The sequence below is a fragment of the Podarcis tiliguerta genome, assembly GCF_965153285.1.
Source record: "Podarcis tiliguerta genome assembly, chromosome: 11".
Classification (NCBI taxonomy): Eukaryota; Metazoa; Chordata; class Lepidosauria; order Squamata; family Lacertidae; genus Podarcis; species Podarcis tiliguerta.
In genome coordinates this window covers 21,605,731-21,631,514 of record NC_139544.1, presented here as the reverse complement: position 1 = coordinate 21,631,514, position 25,784 = coordinate 21,605,731, and the positions used below count along the sequence as shown (strand labels likewise).

Sequence of the window (25,784 nt, the reverse complement as noted above, 5' to 3'; positions counted from 1 at the left end):
CAAAAATCTGTGAAGTTTTGAAAGCTTCAGTCTGCCATCTTGATTCAAAATGGCATCAAATTGTATCCAAACATAGATGGGAAAAAACGTTTTCCTTGATCTCGGGAACCAACCTTGATCTCGGGAACCATCATGCAAAAATTGCCTACCATATCTTAAGAGGTGACCAATTTGGGAGGAGCAGACCTTGCTGAGGCACTAACTGGTGACATAATTTAATGTTTCTCCTTGCCGCAGGACTTTAATTGCTTTGAGAGGTTGTTATATGCAAGCATATGATTAAAGCTACACAACTTCTGACTCATTAATGTACCCAAAAGTAAGCTTGTAAAATTAGATCTTAGGGAGGAAATTGAAAGTGGTTTTACTGAGGACTCTGAGGAGGCTTCCAATATAAAAATGGCTAAAGGAAGCAACCACTCTCAAAAAGGCACAAAAGGGATGGCTAATATGGAGGACGATCAATACCCACATATATAAAATCAGAAAAGTGTTCTTGCCTAACTGGGTAGTGGCTCTTGCCCTATTTGAGAGAAATATGAAACCTTGTTTGTGCAAATAGCAAGCTTAACCACAACGAAAAACGAAGCTATGAATCTGGGTTAAGTAATTAATCAGAAATACACTTGCTGCAAATGATGGCAGATGATTTGGTGTTAAGTTAGAGGAACTTTCAGACAGATATAGATAGAGGGGGAAATCAAATTTAGAGAATTTCCAGAGAACAAGGAATTGGGCTCACAAACCAGTTTATAATACATTGGCTGCATACATTGAACCTTAATATCTCTGTGTCAGCGCCCAACTTTGAGTGAGTGCTGGGAGGCAGTAGCCGGGTGGGCGAGGTCCTGTGAGATGCAGTTGTAAAATTTGAACACTATAGAATCAAAGACTAGGTCCTTCAGTATAGTCAGTTGTGGACCTACATTTTTGGGGCTTTTCTGAAGCTTGAACTGTCGTGGGGGCGCCTTCGCAACCAGCAATGAGGTCTGCGTATTCATGGTTATCTTCTTCAATAGGGTGGTTCCACAACAGATCACTATACCTTTGCAACATCTGTGCTACTAACTCTCAAACTTTGGGATTGTTGAACTATATACAAAAAATAATAATTAGTTGAGAGTCGTCCAATCCAAATTGGGTCTACTAGAGCCATTTTTTAAAAGCAATGTGGACTAATGTTGCTACTGGGGCCCCTCCGGGATTAGGAGCCCTGAAGCTTAAACTTCATTAGTTTCATAGTAGATCCATCCCTGTGTGTAATGGCGCATCTGTCTTGTGGAATATGCTGCCCTTTGAAGTTAGACAGGCTCTGACCTTACAATATTTCACTAGATACTAAAAGCTCCCCTTTTCTACATGCTTTCCTCAATTAAAAGTTGACTCTCATGGAGTATCAGATTTCTTTTGGAAAACTTTTTTTTATCTGTATTATGTATTACATTTTTATTGTACACTGATGTATTCCTAATGTTTACTGGTTTATATTTTTTTTCAAATAAAATAAAATTACAGTCAGTTTTGGGGTGAATCTCTTCTGTTTATAATCCGCGTGAGTAGTACTGAAATTTCAAGTACTTTTTTGAATCCTTAATTGTAAAACTGTTTACTAAACGTTTCAGCAAAAGCAGCTAACCCGTTTTGGCCAAGGGTGAGGGAGAAAGGTTTAGTTTAGAAAAAACATTGCTGTTGGAGTGGGAGATGTTACAGAATAGTAACTTTTTGGTATCTCACTGTGGTGTACTGCTGCTTATTTTCTAGGAGGTGCTGAAACAGCTGCAAGGAAGTATTGAAGATGAGGCAATGGCTTCATCTGGGCAGATTGATTTGCTGGAACGTCTTAAAGGTAAACTTGGAAAAACACAGCCAGTTTTGCCAAACAAAAGTTGTCAGTGTAAATAATTGTTTATCTTGGATCAGAGATTGCCATATGGGTCTTTAAGTATTTTTTGCCACACAAACTTGTTTAACATTCATACCTAAACAGGTGTTGCCTAACAATATGGGCTTTACAGCTATGAAGCAGGCATGCCAATTGCATTGCAATATCTCCTTTCTCTTGTAACTTTAATTTTTTTCAAATATTTTGTTATGAGGATAAAGTTACACCTTGATTAAAATTTCATATGGCTGCAAGGCTTCTGATGAAGTTGTTTTGGGTAGAGGGGGAATCTAACTCATGGAATACCATTTGATTATCTTGTTCATTGATTAATAATAATCTCTGCCAATTCTGACTATAACATTTTGACTTTAGAATTTATTAGGGCATTTTTTACCTGTTCCATCTATTAAGAGGAGAAAAGGTCATTTGAAAAATTAAGATGTAAATAGCTTTTACATATGTTAAATATCCGGTACTTTTTATTTCCATTCAGAATTGAACTTGGACAGCAATAACTTCCCTGGAGTGAAGTTAAGGCCAAAGATATCCATGCGTTCGTACGGAAGCCGGGAAGGGTCAGTTTCTAGTCGATCAGGAGAGTGCAGCCCTGTTCCCATGGGATCGTTTCCTCGCAGAGGTTTTATGAATGGAAGCAGGGAGAGCACTGGTTATTTAGAAGAATTGGAGAAAGAGAGGTAATTTTTTTTTATCATAGTTATGTGTTTTATGAAAATGCTTACATTTTAAAAGGCCCCCTCTCTTCTTTGGGTAGGGGACAAGGCAAAATATTTCAAGTCCTGTGTCTTGCCTGGTATTCTGATAACTCTGAAGAAGTCATGTTTCCATTTCTACAAGTATGGGAATGTATGTTGAAACAAAATCTTCACTAGTGCTTTGCAGAACATCTGGATCAAATGTCCGCCAGCATGAGCACAATCTGCTGCTCTGCTCATAGATCTCTCTATTGAACAAAAGCTACCCATGCCAACCCATGTGCTTGATGGGAAGGATATTCTGAAAACACAGCAGCTCCATGTTTCTCTCCTTAATCGGTATTCATGGAGAGGTGACTTATGCAGGCACTTGCCTCTTCCTTCCAATAATCTGTTTAGCTGGAAATCTAGACTCAAAGTTGCTCTCCATAGACCATAGGATATTAATACATACAGTTCATTAACTTATACGAGAGCATTTCAGAATATGCATATGTTTTAGTTGTTAATGACGTGTTTCATTCTTAATTATCAAGGGCTTGGATCCAGGGGTGAGCATGCATGAGCAGAAGGCGTGTGAGGAGGGGTCCCTTGACTGAAATCTCTCTCATAGTCGCACATTCTCACACATTATCATATAGCATTATGGATGATCCTCCGTTCCTCAAGGGTGGCTTTTCAGATGTGCAGGGGTCAGCAGAGAGAGGACAAGGGGAACCAGACATTGTGCAACCATGAAAGTACCTTCTGCTTACGCACATGAATCTTTGGATGCAAGCTAGGAATTACGGCATATTCTGTATTCTGTATTTATACTTTGTTGGCTATGGGTTATAGTAGACAAAATACTTAGTATCAGTGTCTGTGTGGCTTTACAGTATAATGTAGTGTGTAAGAAAAGAACAAACATCATTCCAAGAGACAACCTATATAATAATCATAAAGTTTGTAACATTTTATATTCTGCCCCTCCACCAAAGATTTTGAGCACAGATGGAGTATTTCCATTTTATTCGCACAACCCAATGAAAGAGGTTAGGGTAATAATAGCTTGCTAGGGTTAGCCAGTCGCTGTGAGGATTTTAATCTAGGTTCATTTCATGCAAAGCTATCTCATATGCCACATTGATTCTAAATTATAAACTTTATTTTGTCTTTCTTGAACAGTTGAAGAATAGATATTTGGCAACTGAAGTTATTCATTGTTGCATTAATAGCTATTTCTATGATGATTTATAATTAGATACTACAACATATAATACAAGGTACAACTCAAGGCCCTTGCCCAGCTGCCTCCTCTGACAGAGGCTCTGAGAGTGGCATCAAGGGGCAAAGGCCTCCTCGGTTGTGGCCCCCTGTCAATGGAATGCTCATCTAAATTATGCTTGTCTGACTCCAGAATTGATTTATTTTTTGTGCCAGGTTAAGCCGTTCCTCTTCTTCAAGGCATTTCATGGAATGTGTTCCAACTGTGTCAAGGCTTTATGCTAGTGTTATTCTGAGTTTCTTTTTTGTTTGTGTTCAGAAAAAAAGTAGGAAATGCCTTCTAGATAGATATTTGCACAAGTGTAAAGGAAGTCAGAGGTCATGGAAGCAATTTGTGTTGTTTTTCCCCTTAAATTTTTTCTTCCACAAATTTGAGTAAGGTTTTTTTTCCCCCAGTTGCAGTCCTTTAAAAAACATTGTCTTCATAGAAATGATTTTATGTATGCTTCATATAGCTTTCCCTCTTATAAAGGCTGCAAATTGAACACTGAGAATTATGAAAACACATTTATAAAGTCAATTAACTTTATTTGGTTATTCCATTTAAAATGTGTACTTTAGTTGAACTGGCTCAGCAGGAGGCAATTTGACTCAGAAGATTTGTGTCAAACCCTGAGCATTTCATTTCTTGTTAGATACAATACAGCAGAGATGATTTATGACTAAAAGCTGTGGCACCCCCGGCTATCGTATGTCCTACATAAAATGACAATGTTCTCCAACCCATTTCCCCATTGTACGCATAGGAGTCGCATTTCTTTCAACTTGATGTTGAAGAGACTGTTTTTCTACACCTGTTACCTTTTCAGCAATTGGACAACTTCTGCCATCTAATAGAGCTTAGCGACTAACATTTGCTTCTTCATTTATAGGTCTCTCTTGCTAGCTGAGCTTGAAAAGGAGGAAAAAGAAAAAGACTGGTATTATGCTCAGCTTCAGAATCTGACGAAGAGGATAGATAGTCTTCCTCTTACTGAAAACGTAAGTGGTAATTGTAGTGACATATTCAGCCCAATGCAATCAATATAAATTCAATTCCCAACACTGCACAAGTGGAAGCAGCTCACACAATGAATCCTTACCACAGTCTCCCCTGCAGCTCCTGAGAAATCTTTTGCAGAGGTGGGGTGGGGTTCCACCAAACATTGTGGGCTGTGACATATGGGGCTGCAGTGAAAAGACAGAATTGCCCCAATTCAAATGGAAACATTTCTGCACTCCACAGGTGCAAAATCATTCTTCCTACTTTTAGGCAGTTCACCCCTCCAGCTGCAGTAACACACCCATGATTTTTGATTGACTCTCTGGAGATGCTTTTCAGAGAGCACAAGAGGCTGTAAAGTGGGGCGGGGAAAACACCACTTTTGTGAGCTCCATTTTTTTTTCTTAGTTGATTTTTCTTAAAGTTTTCACAATACAATAAAATAATGTCTAGAACAAATAGAATTGAAAAGACAAGAAAGAGAAATGGGGGGAAAGGAGGAAGAAAAGAACACAGAGATAAGAAACACTGAAGATAAAGGTGGGAGAAACTTCTGATTCTCTGTCTGCCGGTTACCTTAGAAAAGGTCTATTTAAGGCACTCAGTCTATCTTCTCCGCTTTGTTAAACCATATTTCTTTATTATTAATAGTAATAATTAGCTTTACATCCATTAGTTCCCATCACCATTCCTCTGTATTGGATAATAGTAATTTCTTCCATCCATGTCCATATTAAAATTTCTCCACTGTGGTCACATATTGGAGCATTTTGCTTGTGCAACATTGGTGTTTTAACAATTAACTCCTGTGCAAAAGGCCACACATACTTACAGAGAATGGGGTAAAAGTGAGAACTTATACAACCATACCAATACCAGCTTCCATTTGCTTTTAGACTAATATCAGCATAGAAGGGGGAAATATCAAGCTATCTGGTCCCTCTTCCCCCTTGTCTTCCACATAGGAGTCTAGTCTAGAACTTTTTTCCAGCCTTATGCAGTGTATCATTAGCTTATTTGGCAGTCTTCATGTTAGCATTAATAAAATTGCTTCTCGGAATGATTTACAATGGAACTTGATGCCAAACTGCAAAAATAATTAGTGTGCATTATAGACTTAGTTATGCTTTGTTGGGAGATTAGCCAGTTGTGTGTGGATGAGCAGTCACCACTATAGGGGTTCAGAGTTACATGTTTTCTCTAAATCTGTATGCTTCATCTATATCCTAGAATTGTGACATGGTACTTGGTTTATTGGGATCTGCCTTTTAAAACGTTGCTAGCCTTCATGGCAGGAGCTAAAATGTGAAAATGTGAAAGACTGAATTTGGGTGCAAGGTCTCAAGGCATCCTTGTTTTTCGTTTAAATTTGTAACTCAATATATCTCAAGTATTCAGTATTAAAACAATCAAAGGATGGGGCTCTATGGACTGTATAGCGTCTTATACTTACCACATCCCACAAGCTAAAGACAGGTGAGGCTAAAAAGAAACTGTGTGAATGGGAAGAGGATTCCTTACCTGACTAGTATTCTTCAGCATCTGTCCTTCCAACATCCCAAGAAGTTTCAAAAAGTAAAGTAGAGGAATAATGGGACCTTCAAGCTTGCAGATATTGGGATGGTATCTTACTACATTAGGGAAGGGAGTTAAGAAGTCAGCAAAATGCATGCAAATATTTTAATTGCCTTTTACATCTTTATAGATTTTCTTTTTTGAATGGCCTCATTCTGCCATTGTTGCAGTCTTTGTCATATTGGGCAAGAGACATTAATGAGGTGGTGATCTAAATTATAGACATAGGATCTTCATTTTTAAATTAATTGTTATTATATGAATGGTTTATCAGCAGCATAACTGAATGTGTTTTGGTTCTAGTTCTCCTTGCAGACAGATATGACTAGAAGACAATTGGAGTATGAAGCAAGGCAGATCAGGGCTGCTATGGAAGAACAGCTAGGCACTTGCCAAGACATGGAGAAGAGAGCACAGGTAATTATATAACAAGGTTTTCCAAAAATTGAAAGAGTGTCTGTGCCAACAGTAAACTTAGTTAGCTTTCATAAAACTATAGTGCATAAATTTCTGACTGCCTCACCAATAATATTTCTCTGCCTGTAGCAGGGGTAAGGAACCTATGTTCACTCATGGGGGGGGCTGCATGCCAGGGGGGGCAGAAGCAAAAGCAGAGGGGGTGCACTTTCTCCTCCATCCTTGCACATGCATCCATACATTTTCACTGTCTTGCAACGCACACACTTTATTCTCTCTTCCCTCCTTAGTCCTGCTTCCCCATGCAGGCTTTTGAAACACTCCCATTTGGTACTAGTGGGAGCTTTTAAGAAACCTAATTGCTTCATAAAGGTGGGGGATCAGCTTTCACGGGAAGGGGAGAATTAACCCTTTTCTGTCTAGCATAGATCCTTTACAAACAGGCACCTTTTGATAGTAACGGAGGCTTTTTAAAAGTTTGATTGCTGTGGATGGGTAGGCAACAAGGTTATAAACCTGTATCTGAACTTCATTTTTCCAAGGTGAGAGTTGCTAGAATTCAACAAATTGAAAAGGATATTTTACGTATAAGACAACTCTTGCAGTCCCAAGCTGCTGAAGCAGAGGTTAGTATTTATTTTCTGCCCTTTATTTATGTACTGTACATGCATGTTTGAAACAAATAAGTCGACCTGACTGAACAAGGAGCACCTTCTGTATAAATAACCAATAACTCTTTGTGGTTACTCACCTGTGGCTGAGCAATTTTGTGTTGCTTTTAGTCAAGACAGCAGTTTCCTTGTTTAAAGAACTCGTATCCTGCGTTTCATCTTCGAGCGTGACGTATTCAAGGTAGCTCATATGATCCATCACTGAAACAGATCAATAAGAGATACATTACAGTTTACTCTTGCTTACATGGCATCAGTCATAAGAGAGAAACTCAAAGTAGCCACTGCTCAGCAATCCTAGACTGGCCATGAGATCAAATAAATTGTGCTGTTGGTGTTTTTATCTTCATTTTTTAATGAACCCATTCGGCCTCTTAGAGAGAAAATGCTCAGAGTTCAGGTACAGATATGTACAGCATTTTTAATCTCTATCACCTATGGTCTTTTTAATTATTGTGAGAGTTTGGAACCCTTTGCTAGCTATTGTATTCCATGTCTGAAGTTTTATAGCTTTTGTAGTGAGGTCCTGCCAAAATATGTACAGGAAGTTGCATTCAGTTGCAGGGCAGGTAGAGACACAAGTGCCAGTGCCCAATTGGGACTCCTAAAGTGCACTTGTTGGCACCTCTTTGGGACAGCCTACTCCTTCCCAGGGACGCGGGTGGCGCTGTGGGTTAAACTACAGAGCCTAGGACTTGCCAATCAGAAGGTCGGTGGTTCGAATCCCCGCAACGGGGTGAGCTCCCATTGCTCGATCCCTGCTCCTGCCAACCTAGCAGTTCGAAAGCACATCAAAATGCAAGTAGATAAATAGGTGCCGCTATGGTGGGAAGGTAAACGATGTTTCCGTGCACTGCTCTGGTTCGCCAGAAGCGGCTTAGTCATGCTGGCCACATGACCCGGAAGCTGTACGCCAGCTCCCTTGGCCAATAAAGCGAAATGAGTTCCACAACCCCATGTCGGTCACAATTGGACCTAATGGTCAGGGGTCCCTTTACCTTTACTCCTTCCCAAATCGGGACGCAGGTGAAGCTGTGGTCTAAACCACAGAGCCTAGGGCTTGCTGATCAGAAGGTTGGTGGTTCGAATCCCCATAACGGGGTGAGCTCCCGTTGCTCGGTCCCTGCTCCTGCCAACCTAGCAGTTCGAAAGCACGTCAAAGTGCAAGTAGATAAATAGGTACCGCTATGGCGGGAAGGTAAACAGCATTTCTGTGCACTGCTCTGGTTCGCCAGAAATGGCATAGTCATGCTGGCCACATGACCCAGAAGCTGTCTGCAGACAAACGCCGGCTCCCTCAGCCTGTAGAGCGAGATGAGTGTGCAACCCCAGAGTCCTCCGCGACTGTACTTAACGGTCAGGGGTCCTTTTACCTTTACTTCTTCCCAAAGTGGACCAGGTGATGAGCTGATAGGCAGTGACTCCAAGCCTGCTGGATTGACTGTGCAACAGAGTTCCCAGTGAGCAGCTGTTCTCTGCAGAAAGCAGGCTTGAAATCACTGCCTGTCAGCTGATTGACAGTAAAGTCAAGCCTCACTTGGCTTGGATTTACTTTTATAGTGCAGTACAAAGGAAAAATTGGTCACTTGATATCAGGTGATTGGCAGGTGGGTAGAGCTCTGCCCATCTGTTATAATGGCCTGCCAGGAAGAAACCCAGGATCTGGCTGGCAGGTTGTATCCAGTTCCCCACTCCTTGTCTACATTACCTGATAATTGTTCTGCGAGGTTTCCGACAGACACAATTCCCACCTTATCTGGCAATATCAGGGAGCCGATATGAGTTTGGTTTTGGTTTTTGCATGAAAGCATATGCTCTACCGCTGAAATACAGCCCGTCCCAGTCTCTAAGCTATGATTAGAAGATCTGGAGTACTACATGTGTTAATTTCTCTTTCCTTCTTATCTCATGTCCAAATTTCCTCCTTTCACCACTTCTCCTTCCATTTCAGGCTCCAATACTTTTTCTTTTAGACATCTGTCCAATACTGGACTGATTTCGAAGACTTGGCTCTTTTAAATTGACTGTTCCCTTAGCTTTTATTTTAGTGATGTTATACCCATGATTGATTATTGTTTGCTGGTTTTTGATCTTCTTTGTTGTAAATTTCTATTAGATCTCTACCGGTTTTTTGGTATGGCAGCGTTGTTGTAGGAGGTTTTCTTCAGCTGCTTTGAATATAAGTGCTTTAAATAAATTATGGCACTAACCATGATTAATTTCAAATCAGAGTTTGCAAACTTTTAGCAGAAGATTGAAACTAATTATGTTTGCTTCATGCTGCATCCTGGTTAGCTGGAAAAAGGGAGAGGGGTGAGATGCTGGGTTCAGTAAAACAACACTTTATAAAGATGGTTACATTTTGCTGAAAATGAAACTTATAGATGACTAAATAATGGAATTCAGTGATTTGAATATTTGTTAAGATAGTTGCTAGAGAGCCAACTTGGCTTGGAAAACACTAAGAGAATTAAGATTCCCTGCGTTACTTGTATTAGAGCTCCCTGATCACACATCCCAAGATACAACAACATGATTTGTGTGATTAACTGGGCTGGAAAATTATTTCTTGTTTCTTGCTACCAGCCTTAATTTTTAGGTGTCGACTGTGCATGGGTATGTATGAATACCCTTTTCTGTGTCTTTAGTAGCAGATTCTTAGTCTGCTGTGGCTCCCCTCCTCCCTTTTTTAAGCTGGTAAGATGGCCTTTGTAAAACTGTGTTTCTCAAATTCCATTATCCAAAAACTTTTAAAAGGGGTATGTGGGTCTCCCTCACCCCAGAAATCCACACACACAATATATTTTCTATGTTTGACCCTCTGTCCCCTCACCCCCCCCCGCCCCCGTAATTAAGCTTGAAAAATGACTTTAATGCAGCTGATAGGTATTTTTATATAAATACTATCTCTTGCTTTTTCTTTAGTATTTGGTTAATTAGCATATTCTGTATGTTTGATTACTCCCCCACCGCCCCGCCAATACAGTTTCCCTCCCAACTCCCTTTTGCATTTTCATATTTGTTTATTTAATCGTGTTCAGCTTAGTTCTGCTGCTTGCTATTTTCAGTAGATTCATTCTTAACGTTTGAAGGCATGCTTGCGTGACAGATGTCTTGGTGGGGGAGGGGAGCAGGAGAAAGCTGAGAGGGCTTACTCTGAAATGTAATTGATTAATTTATATAAATGTGTTTCTATCGCTGTGTAATGTCATATACGATATAAGTGTAGCTCGCATTTAATAAAAACATAAGAGCATAAGAAGAGCCATTCTGGATCAGACAAAAGGCCCATCCTGTTCTGACAGCTGTCAACTAGATTCCTGTAGGAAGCCTGTAAGCAGGATGTGAGTGCAAAAGCACTCTTCCTACCCGTGATTCCCAGCAACTGGCAATAATCCAGGGATGCCAACAGGATTTCCTGGACCTGGTATGCCGTATGTAGATTAGGGCCCCTACACTCCCCCTCCCTGTCTCACAATCCAGTGGCAAGAACTGCTGCATATGTACATATATTTACTTAGCCTAGCCTAGCCTGTTTCACAGGGCTGTTGCAAATATAAAAAGTTTGGGAGGGGAGAGAAATCTACAAGTTGCTGGATAAAAAAGCAAGATGCAAATATATGTCAAACAGCACATAGTTAAACTGTGCAAAACACTCACATAGTAGGCAGTGAGAGCCACCAATCTGCCTGGCTTTCAAAGGGAATTAAACAAATTCATGGAGGATAAGACTGTGCTCTGGCTCCACAGTTGCCTCAATACAGTTTGCTGTATTCCCAAAGGACGGGGAGGGTTTCATTGCACTTGCAGGCATTTCATAGAAAAGGGATTGGCCACTGTGAGAAGGGGATGCTGGGCTAGATGGTCATTGTCCAGCAGGGCTTTTCTTAAATTCTTCGGTAATGTCATTCAAATATAATTTAAAGGAAGCCAGAAAAGAATCTTCCTTGCTTTAACTGCAATGTTTCATAGGCCTGATGTTTACAAGATGGGTGGGGTATAAATAATAAATTATTATGATTATTGTTATGATGATAATGATGATGATTACCCAAATGGGAAAATCTTTTTGCCAACCCTTATATATGATAACCAGCCAAAAATACTTTAAAGTATGTGAATATCTGAACTGCCAACTCTCAGCCTGGCCTACGTCGCAGGACTGTTTTGAATATAAAAAAGGGGAGGAGCAGAGACAGTGATCACAGCCTTAAGCTCCTGGGAAGAAAACCAAGATACATATACAGTCAACTTGCATCTTGTGCTTATTTAACTTGTGCAATTTCAGCTTTACATGCTCCACAGCCAGCCAACCGAAATTGGACAAGCTGAGATTGATTCAAAGATCTTTTCACACTGGGTTTTCTCGGCGCAGAAAGAGCTTTTAAGTTCTCAGACTTGCTTACCGAGCTCTGGGAAGCTCTTGCACAGGCTCTGGGAGTCTCTCGCAAAATCTTAGCAGTGGTGCTGCCTGCCAAGTGTTGAAGCATTAGAACTGCCTACGCATTTTGTGCTCTGACTTCCTTCAGAATTGTCCAGTTGACTTTGTTTTAAAGCACTTGTATCCCCCTGTTGGTCTTGCTGTCCCTGTAGCAGAAGGAGAACATATCAATGACTACTAGCCACAATGGCCAGCTTTATCCTTCATTAATTCATCTAACCCTCCACTAAAACCATCCAAGTTGGTAGCCATCACTACATAATGTGGAAGTGAATTCCATAATTTTACTATGTGAATAAGTACTTCCTTAGTCTCTCCTAAATCTTTCAGCATTTAGCTTCAGTGGAGGTCCCTGAGTTCTGACTTTTATCATGGATGGAGGGGGAGAAAAAGATTGAACATACAGTGGTACCTTGGGTTACATACGCTTCAGGTTACAGACTCCACTAACCCAGAAATAGTGCTTCAGGTTAAGAACTTTGCTTCAGGATGAGAACAGAAATCGTGCTCTGACGGCGCAGCGGCAGCGGGAGGCCCCATTAGCTAAAGTGGTGCTTCAGGTTAAGAACAGTTTCAGGTTAAGAACAGACCTCCAGAACAAATTAAGTTCATAATCCGAGGTATCACTGTACTGGATTATTACTGTAGATTATTTTGTGTCCCAGTTTATTCTCTAATAGCCCCATGTTCAATTTAATTATTGCCATTAGCTTCAGCCATAGAACCGCACAGTCTAATACAGTACTGAACTTCTTGAAATGCACATGGCCATACAATGTTTGTAGGCGGTAGAGATCTAACCTTTTTTATACTGGGGCCAGTGATTCCTTTAAAACTGTTCTATAGGAGTTTTTTTATATATAAGGGATGTATAAATGAAGCTTCAGACAGTAAAACACTGAATAAAGGTGTATCTCCTGTTCTGTATGCAGTTCCTTTTGCATTTGAGTCACTTTTAAAAATAAAATTTCACAACCTTTAACTTTCATTACCTTTAAGATGGTATGAAAAAAATCTGGGTTTTATTTTCTATATATTGGCTTGCCTTTTTAATAGGAAAAAGCACTGTTACGTTGCCCAATTTTATTCATTGAGTTGCAGAACGATTAGTCTGGGGACAAACCACTTGTCTAAATTTCTTTCACGTTAAGATGGATGCTCCGACATGTGTCATGCTATAACTAAATTGTGGAAAGCTACCAAATAGTACAAAACGGGCGTACTATGTGTATTTTGGGCTATCCACCCAGAAGGTGTTTCTATTTGATTGCGAAGCGTAAGTAATATTTTAACTGTTCCAGTCATAGCCTCCAGTAAGTGCATAGATCATGTGACATTGCAGAGGAGACAGTTGTTTGCTCCAATTCTGTTACATTTCTGATAGTGATGTGAGCACAGCTGGTGGAGGATGGTGTTTTGTATCTCACAGCAAATCCTTTGTCTTCTAGAGCTATAATCCTCAGAGGACATGCTTCACTTTCATCCTGCAATTTTGCTAAGGCGGTCGCTCTCGGCTGCTAATTATTGAGGCTAGAGGTTATGAAAAATAAAGCATAGTTCAGTGGTTCGTGAAGCTACAGCATTGACGTGTTCACAGTTTTAAGCTTAAAGTGGAAGCGTACTCCATTTCTGTGCGTAATGTCGCAAACTCTTACATTGACAGAGGGCACCTCCAAGCAAGCACGATGCAGGCTCGCATGAAGCTGAGAGGCAAAATGAAGGTCAAGGAGCAGCAGAAATCAGCGTGGCAACTGCTGGCAGTAGTCAGGTAAAGTCAACATTTTATTTATAAGTAATGCTTCAACATATGGTGCTTGGGGAGGTGGGATACAGTGATTCTGCTATGGCAATATAATTGTGCGCGAATGGATTCCTTCAGGTGCACTAAATCAGAGAAGGCTTTGTGCTGGAGGAGATGAGTGCTCTTTAATCTGTTACAAAGGAATGTAGCATATAGATAGAATTTAAATGTTCTACACTATAAGCAAGTACAAATCTTGGTCAGATTGCTATTGTGTGTAAATTTAAGGGAAAGGAGCCTTGCATGGCTATCAAATTCATGTTGCTATAGCCAGGTTTTCAAGTTAAAATGTGATTAATACAGGGAATTTTCTTTGATACTATTTTAAAATGGCTGCTAATTCTGCATTATTTTTATGGCTTCAAAGTAGAAGCTTATGATTATAAATTTGGGGTTTTTTGTGGAAGGCAGTGTTATAAACCACTAGAATAATAAATTATCATCAGTCAAATTGTTCATTTATATTGGAAGCAGATATATTGTTCATTATTTCCTGCTGTTCCTTTGCTATGTATATAGTAATATGATTGTTGTCCAGTTGTGTTTTCATCATGTGGGACATTTTAAACATTCATTTAGACTGACATACAGTTTAAACCTGATTTGCTCTGATTTAAAACCAATTAAAAAAATGTTCTTGTAAATAAGCTACAGCATACCTTGTATGGGACCTTAATGTGGATGAACTCAGGAGGTGATGAGAAAAGTGTCTTATAGCCAGAGAGCTTGGTATGCACAACCCTGGTGTTTTAGAACAATTCTGACTTTTCCTCATAAAAAATTGTGCTTATAGTATTAATCTTATTTCCCCACCCCCACTAGCTTTATGGATATGAGTCATTCAATCCATCTTGCTATGAGACATCTGGGGGATTACCTCCTTTTTATGCAAGGCCAGGGGGAAAAGGCTTAATGGACTGGGCACCAGTATTTCATTTCTGGAGCTCAGGTCAACCTACCTTATGGCAGAGGATATTATTACTAGAAGGCAAAAAATAAATAAAAATAAATATCCTGGTCAAGCCCAGACATTTTTTTGATGGTCAAATGAATATTATACTTGATTATTTGGCTACCATGGTATTTTTCAGAAGGCGACACTTCTTTCTGCATGACTGCACTGTTCTGCATGCGCTCTGCTGCATTTAGGGAGAGCAAATGAAATTCGCTGAAATGTGGATGCTCCTAAGTTAGCTAAAGGATAGAAGTGAACTTCATTTTTACAAGAAAAATCCATTTGGCGATGTGTTCAATGGAGAGAATATTAAAACAAGAATAAAAAACTGCACCGCGTGAGATGAGAATAGAGTTGAAGACAGTAGGTTGGGAATGTAGCAGAAATAGTTGTGTTGATGAAAAAAAAATAAGAGTATATTCAAGCAGGATCAGAAAGGGTTGTGGCAGAGGTAGAGTGAGTGTCCAATAAGAGATGGGGATTGGTACATTCCAAGGACTCCTGTTTGCTACTATTTTAATAGGTTTGGGGTATATTTAACACTGGTTCTGTCTTCATAGGATTAGTTGAAAAATACAGTTCAGCATAATTTGGGTCTTTTGTCAAATTCAGGGCTTTCTAATAAGTTCTTGAAGAACAAATTGATTGGGCAAACAAATTGATTAGCTTATCCAAAGCAGGTTTGATTATTATAAGGAATTTAGTATTAGGTTCCATGGACAGATCATTGCAGCTGCAGTGCTTTCGCTTGTGTACTTTTCCAGCTATTTCTGTGGCAGAGGACAGCTTAGTGTAAAGACTCTCTTCTCTTGCTCTCTCATAATCACTGCCTTATTCATCATCAGTTTTTTCCTCATTTACACAACCAGTTTTACTGTATCCTTTTCATCCTTTTTTTCCTGTCCTTGCTTGAATTGTTACAATTTTTTTTAAATTTTGGTTAATATATTGCCTGTAGCAGGGTTGATCAACCTGTGACCCTCTAGATACTGAAAAAGGACAGCTCCCATAATCTTTGGACCATTGGCTAACATGACTGGGACTGATGGGAGTTGTAGTTCAACAGCTGCTGTTAGCCACTCCTGGCCTAGAAGACCTACCTATATTTGAAGTAATGGTGAGGTATTTGTATGGGCAGGCTTTTCATGTGCCCCTTGGAGCAACTGTATGTGTTAGAGCACCATCCTTGGGCCACATAAATATAAACACTTCTATTAAATAACCTTTTAAATATATATGCATTCTGTGAGGGCCTTGGCTAGCAAGTGTCATTTACAAACCAAAATATTAGACAAGAACCTTACTATTTCAGTGAAGTCTTTGGATTTAAATTCTACCCGTCACAATTTCCAAAAAAAATTGAGTAAATATGCTACTGCTTTGCCATTCCCCTGGAATAAGCAGTACTTATGCAGAAAACATAAAAAAAAAATGATTCTGAGCAAGGAGGCTGCCGGGAAGGAGGATGAGAGGAGCAAATTGCCTTTGGACCAAGCACAGAATTAAAAAGTCCACTGATTAAAGTCTGTCCCACTTTCAGCTCTATACTGTTGGACCAAACAGCCAAGTGGCAAACCGCACTATCTGTTGCCCTATTGCTACTTCATCTCTGAACTTTCTTTCATTCCTGGAAAATACTCACTAATGCAGGCAGCTGCCAAGCTTTTTGTCTTCCGACCATTGAGGCAAAAAGAACACAATAAACACAGGTTTCCTAATATTGGGCTTGGTTACCTTAGCTGGCGAAATCCATTATGCGCCCCCAATCTTTTGGGAAGTGGTGGGGGAGGTGTTAAGCCCAGATATCAGTGTGCTATAATTATTTCCACTACCCTGCTGCCATCATTTGCAGGCAACTCCCCGTTTGCACAGGAATTGTGTTCTGAAACACCATGTGCATTGGCAGGGTGCGTGTAAGTCCATTCCACCACTCCTTCTGGGGCCAAAAACTGTCTGTGTGTGCTGAACGTGTGCAAGCAGGGAGTTACTTATATTCAAGTTGGACATGGAGTGCATGTGCTTCCTTTCCACCATTTCTGGATTTCTTTTAATTTTGAAACAGTAGTAGGAATGTAGAGGAAGGTAAACATGGTCTGACTTGCTTATGTGTTGAGAGTAAGATCCTGATCTGGGTGGAGAACCTCTGTTCTGGGGGCCTAATCAGACCTGTCAGGTCAACCCTAACCCTGCCAGGCAGTTGCAGCCAGGCCACACCCACCAGCCCTAGAACTAATGACAGGTTCAAGGCAGATAAATGGCCTTCCTCTCCTGAAAGGGGTCTTCAGCTGCTGCTGCTCAGCTAATTGGCAGGGCCTGGAAAGTCCTGTGCAAAGGGCTCCACAGTGGGATCTTGCCAAGTGATTTGCAATGGGCTTCTTAAGCGCCTGCATCTAGCTGATTGTCTGGTCTTATGGTGCACTTTAAAAGGCATTTTACATTTCCCTGTGTGGTTTCACTTTGTTGTGACATCAGGTGATTGACAAGTGGGTAGTCCTAGGGTGGGCGGGCAAATAATGATCAGGTCTGCAAGCCGAAACCTTGCATCAAAAGGTTTTAGAGTGCCCTAGTGAGAGCCCCCATTCCACTTGTCTCCCCAAAAGAAGAATATTAGAGGATGCCAGTGTGATTAATAACTGCTGCATCTCATAGGTAGAAGGCAAGAAATACCTTCATTCTGATAATAATGATAATAGTAATAATAATAATTTTATTATTTATATCCCACCCATCTGGCTGGGGTATAAATAAAAACATAATAAAATTCTGCTTGGAAGCCAAAAGCTTCCACCCTTGCGTCCTGTCCTCCTAATAGCCAAATGTAATGTTTGGTATTCACAATGATCTTTTGGGTGCTTGTACATGGAAAGGTTAATGGGATTTCTTACCCAAGTGGCTTTTCCTGAGGTGAAGTAATGATTAAATGGTAAGAGGATATTATGACCTTTGCCACATAATCTATCCTAAGAAAACTGGGATGTAAGTTATTAATCATTTAATTGATGTGCTCAGTATTGAGTCCCCCAGATTAAATTAAGTTGATTCCTGTTCAAAATTAGTAGAAATAGAAAGTATATACTATATACACAAATGTAAGCTTCTCACATTTATGGAGAAATGGTCTCCCTACTACAGAAACTTTGAAAAGGGCACTTTCATTGAGTTTTGCAATAATTTAAACTTAGTTGATCATCTAAAAGCCAAATAGTAAATAAACTACACATCCTTTAACTGGACAAAAACCCAGCAAATGCTTTGATGTCACAGTCACACTTAACTGATCACCCCTAAATGAAATTTGGGCAGTCACTTCATTGCCTAAAGAGAGAGGAGAAAGAGAGAGAGAACGCAATCGGTATGACTAAGCGCATCCCTGACATTGAGAGGGGTTGTTAGTGCAAGTGGGGGAGAAAAGAGCAGTAATGCTGAAATTGTGCTTGAAAATGCCCCCTGGGAGCTGAATACCGCTGTGAGAGAGAATTGTGTTGGTTGGCCCATAGGGCTATGGTTAAGGGAATGAAATATTTCTCACAAAAAAATGTTACTTTGTGAGTGCAGCACTTCCTATTCTCGTATCCCCCGATGTAAATGACATTGTTAACAATTAAAAAGATTCTATTTTTGTCATTGCTGGCAAAATGGCTAACTGCTTGTTGTTTTTGTGACTCAGGTCACGATGCAGCTTTCCCTCCTCTGGCACAATTACATTTTTACAGAGTTGACATGTCAGCTTAGTTTAACCCTAACTTCTAAATCGTGATGCATTCTAAAATGGTGAAATTTTAAAATGATTTTGTGTTATGCTAATGCTTTCATCGCCAAATTGTTGATTAAACTCTTAGGGTTCCGCTGCTCGTATAGACCATGAGACATCAAGTGTTATGAGTTCTAGCAGCAGTTACTCTGTTCCTCGAAGACTGACAAATCATCTAGGTACTAAGGTAACCAAAGTTTGTCACAGGCTGTTGATGCCACATTTTACACTTAAAATATGTTACTTTTGAGAAAGGGTAGTAATATTGATAGTCCCGTTGAAGGAAAAAGGGGTTAGATAAAATCATTATAAAGTGTTGTGGTGTTATGGAATTTTCATTTGAAACCAAGCTGAATTTGAGTTTGTTGGTGCCTCTGGTAGCCTCTCTCTTACATCATAGATGTTGGCTCATATTATGGATGTATTGTTTTATTGGTACTGTTGCTGCAGGTTTACGTTTGACTTGAACAATAAACATATATTGACTGATTGATTGATGTTCACTTTCAAACCTGTCTGGCAACCTCCAAATTAGCTGATCTTTTTCTGTCCAACTGGGCAGTCATTTTGCAGGGAAAGTCTCATGCTGCTTTTGAAATATTATTGTGGCCCTTGAGATGGTTTCAGCTGCCCAGTATATACTGACGCATTGAGTGTGTCAGATGACCTTGTCATGTACAAAATCTAACAAGTCTGTCAATCTTTAGTAATTGCTTCAGCATTATAGAATGGAAGAATCAAAGCAGCTGCCACAGTGCTAATACTAGTATTTCATGATGTGGCTTTAGATTCCTGTTACATTAAAAAAATGAGGAGGGTGTCATTAAGCTTTTCTGAAAATGCATAATTGTTTATGTGTGCCCTGCCCTGTTTACAGACAAGAGTAACACATAGTGAATCCTCCACTAATTTTGGTGATACAGTTTGTACTACTATGTCAACATTATTTTAGCTGCCTAAGAATAGTGCAATACAGAATCTGTAATGTTGAGAGTTGCTAACCTAGGCCCAAAGGCTTAATTCATCATCAATTCATCAAAAATGCTCCTGGTGGCATATGCCATTGCTTATACTTTAAAAATTGGTAACATGTTTTTAAAAATTGCTTTCTTTGCAGGTTGAAATGGTGTATTCATTGCTGTCCATGTTGGGTACTCATGATAAAGATGACATGTCACGAACTTTGCTAGCCATGTCTAGCTCCCAGGACAGCTGCATAGCTATGCGCCAGTCTGGATGTCTTCCGCTCCTCATTCAACTTCTGCATGGCAACGATAAAGACTCGGTGTTGTTGGGAAACTCCCGGGGTAGTAAGGAGGCCCGTGCCAGAGCCAGCGCAGCACTGCATAATATCATTCACTCGCAGCCTGACGATAAGCGAGGCAGGCGAGAAATCAGAGTCCTTCATCTTCTAGAACAAATCCGAGCTTACTGTGAAACGTGTTGGGAATGGCAAGAAGCACACGACCAAGGCATGGACCAGGACAAAAATCCAAGTATGTCGCGGTGTTTAAAGCTTTTACTTTAAAACCAGTGTGAAGTGTTTTTTCATGTTACGGCTTTGAATCGGAGTTCTTTGTAGAACAAGCAGTTTCAAGCAAGCTGTGTGAGAGATGCGACCTCTGGTTACAATGGGCATACCTGCCCACAATAGCCCATGTCGCTTCTGCTTGGTTTTCCTATCATTCCACTCTGTTGCTACTTTAATCTTCATTCACTACCTTAAAGCATCTTAAGCCTCAGCCATTTATCTGCAATATTTGTACCCAAATTCTTCGACAACCTCAGCGTCTAATTAACTATACATCCAGATGGGCTGGATGAAGACCAAGGTGGGAAAGCAGAGATATGAGACAAGCAGGAGTAGCAGCTTTCTCTTTATAAACAAGGGAAAATGCTGACTAGGAAAATGACTTCTTACACCCAGAGGGAGATTGCAAAGGAAGAAACTTAGCAGCAACAGAAGGAAAAGAAGGAAGACTCTTAAGAACTGTAGTTGGTCTGGGGTGGAGGAAGGTGGGAGGGGTAGGCAAATTCCCCTATGATAACATTCCCCCATAATGCATTAGGGCTCCTAGGCCCAAGAGCAGAGACCCAGATTGGCTCCAAGGCCTTCCCTGTGACACATACTGAAGACTCCTCTCTTTACCTTGGCTTTTGACAGTTATTTTTTGTGAGCCGCCGCCTCTGCTGAATTTATAGTGCTCTGCTCCAATTTTCCATCTGTTCTATATGCTTTAAAACTGTTCTGATTTTCATCTGTTTTATGTTTTTATACGTTGTAATGTAGCCCACCTTTCAGTCTCATGGTGAAGGGCAGGTAATCTAATAAACAAATAATTTAAAAAAAGAGGCCTGAGTTCTTGTGTGGCGTTCCATGTATATAAGGAAGGGAAACCTTTTTGGCTCTGCAGGCCAGATCCTGGTCAGGTTTACCCTCATGAGCCAAATATAGTAGATGAGGACACCCATCTATCAATCACCTCGTCTTGGGTGACTTGTTGCTTTGAAGTCCAGACATGCAGAATGTAGAAACTGTTTATTTCATAACTGTGTAGGGTGTCTCCCCCCCCCCCCCATAATTAGGTTGCCTTTCGGGTGTCTAATAAACAGCTTAGAAACTAAACCTCTCTAAGCTTTGCTTTGTTAAATAACTAATTGATGAAGTAAATAGTAATTATTTTCCTTGTTCTGACAAGTGCCGGCTCCAGTGGACCATCAGATCTGTCCTGCAGTATGTGTTCTTATGAAGCTTTCATTTGATGAAGAGCACCGTCATGCGATGAATGAACTTGGTAAGAGTGGAGCAAATCGAGAGTATATGCTCAAGATCACATTACATGGATTAGTTAGAGCTTTAACAACCTGATGGTTTCCACAATCAGGAAGATAAAATGTTAGATTTTCTTCACCCTTTCAGTACATGAATGCTTATTGTTTTAAAATTGTTATCTTGGCTATTGAGAATGCTGTAGCTCCTTCTATTCAGATAATTGATTGAGCTAAGTATCTTTATCCCCAACCCATTTGTTCCATAGCTACATAGTTGCATATATGCAGGAGGAAACAACAGTGGTGCTGACAAGAGTGGTTGTTAGCAGCTTGCGTGTTGCTTTTCTTTGAGTTGTGTTCACTTGCGACATTTGCATATAAGACATAGGGGGGAAATTCATCTTTGAATGCTTAAAGAGTGTTTGTTATCAGAAAAATGCGATGTGTACAGATAGCAGTTTTTTTCTGATTTGGAGCAAATTGGTTTGCTTTCTTTGGATTCTTAATGTAATGCTCCCAGTACTTTAAAAACAATTCTTAGTTGCTATAGTATGGATCCCTTGTAACTATCCCCTTGCTTTTTCTTTGGCCTTGGAAAATAAATGGCAATAATTATTTAGAATAAATTATTCGGAATATTTAGAATAAAATTACAGTGGTACCTCAGTTTACAAACTTAATCCAATCCGGAAGTCCGCTCTTAAAGCAAAACCGTTCTTAAAGTGAGGCACGCTTTCCCTAATGAGGCCTCCCCCCGCTGGTGCCCTTCCATCATTCGGCTTCTGATATTAAACCGAGGTAGAGTTCGCAAACCGGGACACTATTCTTAAACTGAGGTACCACTGTACTTAGAATAAATTATTTAGAATAAATTGTTTAGAAAAATAATTCTTTCTAACAAAAAGTTCAACTATGTTTATAGGAGGATTGCAGGCCATTGCAGAATTGCTTCAAGTAGACTGTGAAATGTATGGGCTTACTAATGACCACTACAGTGTCACATTAAGACGATATGCTGGAATGGCTCTGACAAACTTAACTTTTGGAGATGTAGCAAATAAGGTAAGTTAATTTTTCTTTTGCTATTTAATAGTTTTAATATTAAGACTTTCAGCATTTCAGCTGGGCTGCTGTCATTAACTTCAGACAGCCGTGATAAAGCTGAGCATGGAACAGAAAAATGTAGTTCTGCTTGTTTCTTGATATTCCTCAGCAGACATTGACACAGCCACAATAACACAATTAGGCTCTGTATTATTATCCTATGCCCTATGACTATTGTTAATTAATACTTTAATATTCTCCTTTGCTGCTTTTTTTAAGGGTATTTTGTATAGGTCATGAATTAGTTGACTATATTTTTACATCTGCACTTCATTGTAATTCTTGAACCTGCCACTATTTGGAATTTCTAATTCATCTTATGATCTGATAAACCAATTAAGTCTTTACCTGGAGAAGGTAGACTTGGCCATGGTCATTCATGCCCTAGTCCACTCCAGGTTGGATTACAGTAATTTGCTTTATGTGAGACTGCCATTGAAGATTGTTCAGAAACTTCAACTTATCCAGAATGGTATACCAGTGTTTTGGTAGAGTCAGAGATGATCAAAGCATATTGCTCTGATTTTGTATCAATTACAGTGGCTCACTATTTGTTTCCAGGCTAAATTCAAAGTGCTGCCCTTGATGTTTTAAAGCCCTAAACTGGCTGGGCCCTCCACTTCCCATATGAAAGAGAATTCCATTCCACTACAAAGGGTCTACTCTGTTTGTGTGCCTTTGGCATCTCAACTGTTGTGAGGAAAGAGTTTTCTCAGTTGTGATGCCCAGATAATGGAACAGCTTGCCTAAATAAGTGTACATTGAAGACCGTTTTAGTCCAGCATGTGCTCAACCAACTCTGCTTCTTTTATTAATGTTTTAAATCACTGCTATTTATTATTTTGTTCTTTTGCTGTGGATTTATATATTTACTGTTTCAGCTTTATGAGTTTTAGCTTTATGAGTAGCTGTGAGTGCACTTAGTGCAGAAAAGTTGGATAATAATTTTCATGTTGTTTTATGTCTTTATTTCTGCTTGTAAAGAAAGTAACTTGTGACCTGTCAACCTACTGCTTAGTAATTTGTTTCGTTATCTCCCTCTCTCTTTAATCAGGCTACGTTGTGTTCTATGAAAGGTTGCATGAGAGCCCTTGTTGCCCAGTTAAAATCTGAAAGTGAAGATTTGCAGCAGGTAAATCTTACTTGTGGAACTTTTATCCTACTGTGTATTGCATAGTTTTTTTTATTTTTTCATTAAAGAAACTTGATTGGGGCATCTTGATAGAACTGTACAACTTCTAATGTTAAGTGAGATTAGGCAAAGCCCAAGTATTTTATGCGTTCCTTAATGTAAGACAAGTTGATCCACATAGTCTGAAAGTTCTTAGTTTGCATGTATTTTGTTTGTATGCAGCTTTTCCACCAAAAACAATGCTCAGAGTGGCTTAACAACAATGAAACAGAGATGCATTTCAAACAAACGCTACAAAAGCAATTACATAATAACATAGCAAAACAATATCAGGTATAATAACAAGATTACTTGAAAGAAAAAAATAACAAGATCACAGCATCTAACAGCAAAAGTAACAAGGGAGCTTCACCAATCTTCCCATGATGGGCTCACAGGGTGGGGTAGCTGGAAACACCCCTCCAATTTGCAATTTTACCACAGATACATAGAACTTGGAAATAGTCATTCCAAAATATTCATCAGAATATTTGAAATAATATGTAGAATGGAATTTGAAATGAAACTTTGGGCTACTGAATTAAATTTTAAAATGAAACCCAATAAATTAAATAGCTTATTATCATGCAAATCATGCATCCTAAACTGTTTCCTGGCAGTCAGCAAGTATTAAAGGGTAGGAAACAATAAAGTTAATAAAGCAGATTGAGCTTTTTTTATTTTTCCATTTTGTGCAGGTCATTGCAAGCGTGTTGAGAAATTTGTCTTGGCGAGCAGATGTGAACAGTAAGAAGACACTTCGTGAAGTTGGAAGTGTGAAAGCACTGATGGAGTGTGCTTTGGAAGTTAAAAAGGTTACCGCAAAACCACATTTTTCAGTATTTTCAGTATATGATGTTATTTTTTTGGTTTCCATATTCATAGAAGAAAAGTGTGATTACTCCTTCCAATAGCAAACTAAAATACCCACTAAATTGAATGGCTTTGTTAGTAACTTTGAATACAATCCTGTTTAGGCATAAGTAATTCCCACTGAGTTCAGTGAGGCTAGCTCACTAATAATTAACATTGAAGTGCCATTCTTTTATATGCAGCAGACAATGAAGTTGTTACCACTAGCAAAATAAACACTAACTAACTGGTCTCACTAATGGAAGTGCAACAGCCCCCCCCCCCCCCGCAACTGTGCCCCCTCACATTGTGCTCATGTTTATAATAGCGTTGGATTCCTCTCTTGATTATTATGTTTTTACCAGTGTCAAAACATTAATTTGTTTGGTTTAAGGTTGCATGTCAGCCCTCTTAATTCAGTGTGCTTGCTCTCTCTGCAGGAATCTACCCTAAAAAGTGTATTGAGTGCTTTATGGAACCTGTCAGCCCACTGCACTGAGAATAAAGCTGATATATGTGCTGTGGATGGTGCTCTTGCCTTTTTAGTTGGCACCCTGACTTACCGGAGTCAAACAAATACTTTAGCTATCATTGAAAGTGGAGGGGGAATACTGCGTAATGTCTCCAGCTTGATTGCTACAAATGAGGACCACAGGTAAGTGTGCCATCTAGTTACCTAAGCAGTAAGCCATGCATTTTATGCAGCAGATGACATTTACCGGAAGGAGGCAGATATTATGAGCAAAGTTATACTTAGTGGTGTTGTGTGCTGATACATAAATTATTGCTGCAGTGTTGTTGTTAGAAGCCCACTGCTCAGATGGCTGCAGCTTAAGAATTTTCTCTGGAACACAAGTAAGCCTTTTATTTGGTAAGAGATTCCTGCGCTGCTTGTGATAAAAATGGTTCCAGTTTTACAAATATAAGATAATATAAAGGCAGTACATGATAAGCCCTGTTTCCAATAATGTGATTTGAACAGCACAAATCAACTTTATTTTAGTTTGTTGATGTTGGATAAGCCTATTTAAAAGTAGGGATGTTCTTAGCTGAAACTTTGGCTGGAATCCAAAGGGATGCATTCTGCAGTCACATATGAATGCACACATCTTTCACTATAGCTGGAACACTCTCAGAAAAGCTATCCCCGTAGGTAATAGACACCCTTCAGAGTGACATCCCATACAAGTGTAAGGGTCTGTTCGCAGAAGGCAATCTCTGTGTGTGCATATGGAAAAGCTTTATATTGTATTGAGTCTCCCCCAGTTTGGAGGTTTGCTGAATTCTTTGGTGGCCTTGTCCCCTGTTCCAACAGGGCACATGGTTTTGGAGAGTGGTTTGGGGGCAGCAACATTTAGGGGCTCTGGGATATTTTGGAGGGGGAAGGGAGTGCATACTATGGAAAATGGGAAGCTTCTAGAAGCTTCC

General features: G+C 39.7%; 1 protein-coding gene and 1 long non-coding RNA gene across 5 annotated transcripts in view; one reads left to right on the top strand and one right to left on the bottom strand.

The window, feature by feature from the left end:
• The window catches only part of APC (APC regulator of WNT signaling pathway), a 62,406-nt gene that overhangs the window by 25,532 nt on the left and 11,090 nt on the right, over positions 1 to 25,784 (top strand). For all 4 annotated transcript variants that reach the window (XM_083403567.1, XM_083403568.1, XM_083403569.1 and 1 more), the window contains 13 exons: positions 1,762 to 1,846; positions 2,379 to 2,580; positions 4,737 to 4,845; positions 6,725 to 6,838; positions 7,381 to 7,464; positions 13,614 to 13,718; positions 18,546 to 18,644; positions 19,575 to 19,953; positions 21,157 to 21,252; positions 22,152 to 22,291; positions 23,388 to 23,465; positions 24,203 to 24,319; positions 24,797 to 25,011. In XM_083403567.1, the coding sequence (XP_083259693.1) occupies positions 1,762 to 1,846; positions 2,379 to 2,580; positions 4,737 to 4,845; positions 6,725 to 6,838; positions 7,381 to 7,464; positions 13,614 to 13,718; positions 18,546 to 18,644; positions 19,575 to 19,953; positions 21,157 to 21,252; positions 22,152 to 22,291; positions 23,388 to 23,465; positions 24,203 to 24,319; positions 24,797 to 25,011 (1,823 nt within the window). The remainder of the gene's footprint in view (positions 1 to 1,761; positions 1,847 to 2,378; positions 2,581 to 4,736; positions 4,846 to 6,724; positions 6,839 to 7,380; positions 7,465 to 13,613; positions 13,719 to 18,545; positions 18,645 to 19,574; positions 19,954 to 21,156; positions 21,253 to 22,151; positions 22,292 to 23,387; positions 23,466 to 24,202; positions 24,320 to 24,796; positions 25,012 to 25,784) is intronic.
• LOC310660183 lies at positions 5,017 to 7,784 on the bottom strand. Its single transcript, XR_014503281.1, has 3 exons — positions 7,590 to 7,784; positions 6,368 to 6,477; positions 5,017 to 5,031 (listed from the first exon to the last, which is right to left on the bottom strand). It is a non-coding gene; the product is annotated as an uncharacterized lncRNA (long non-coding RNA).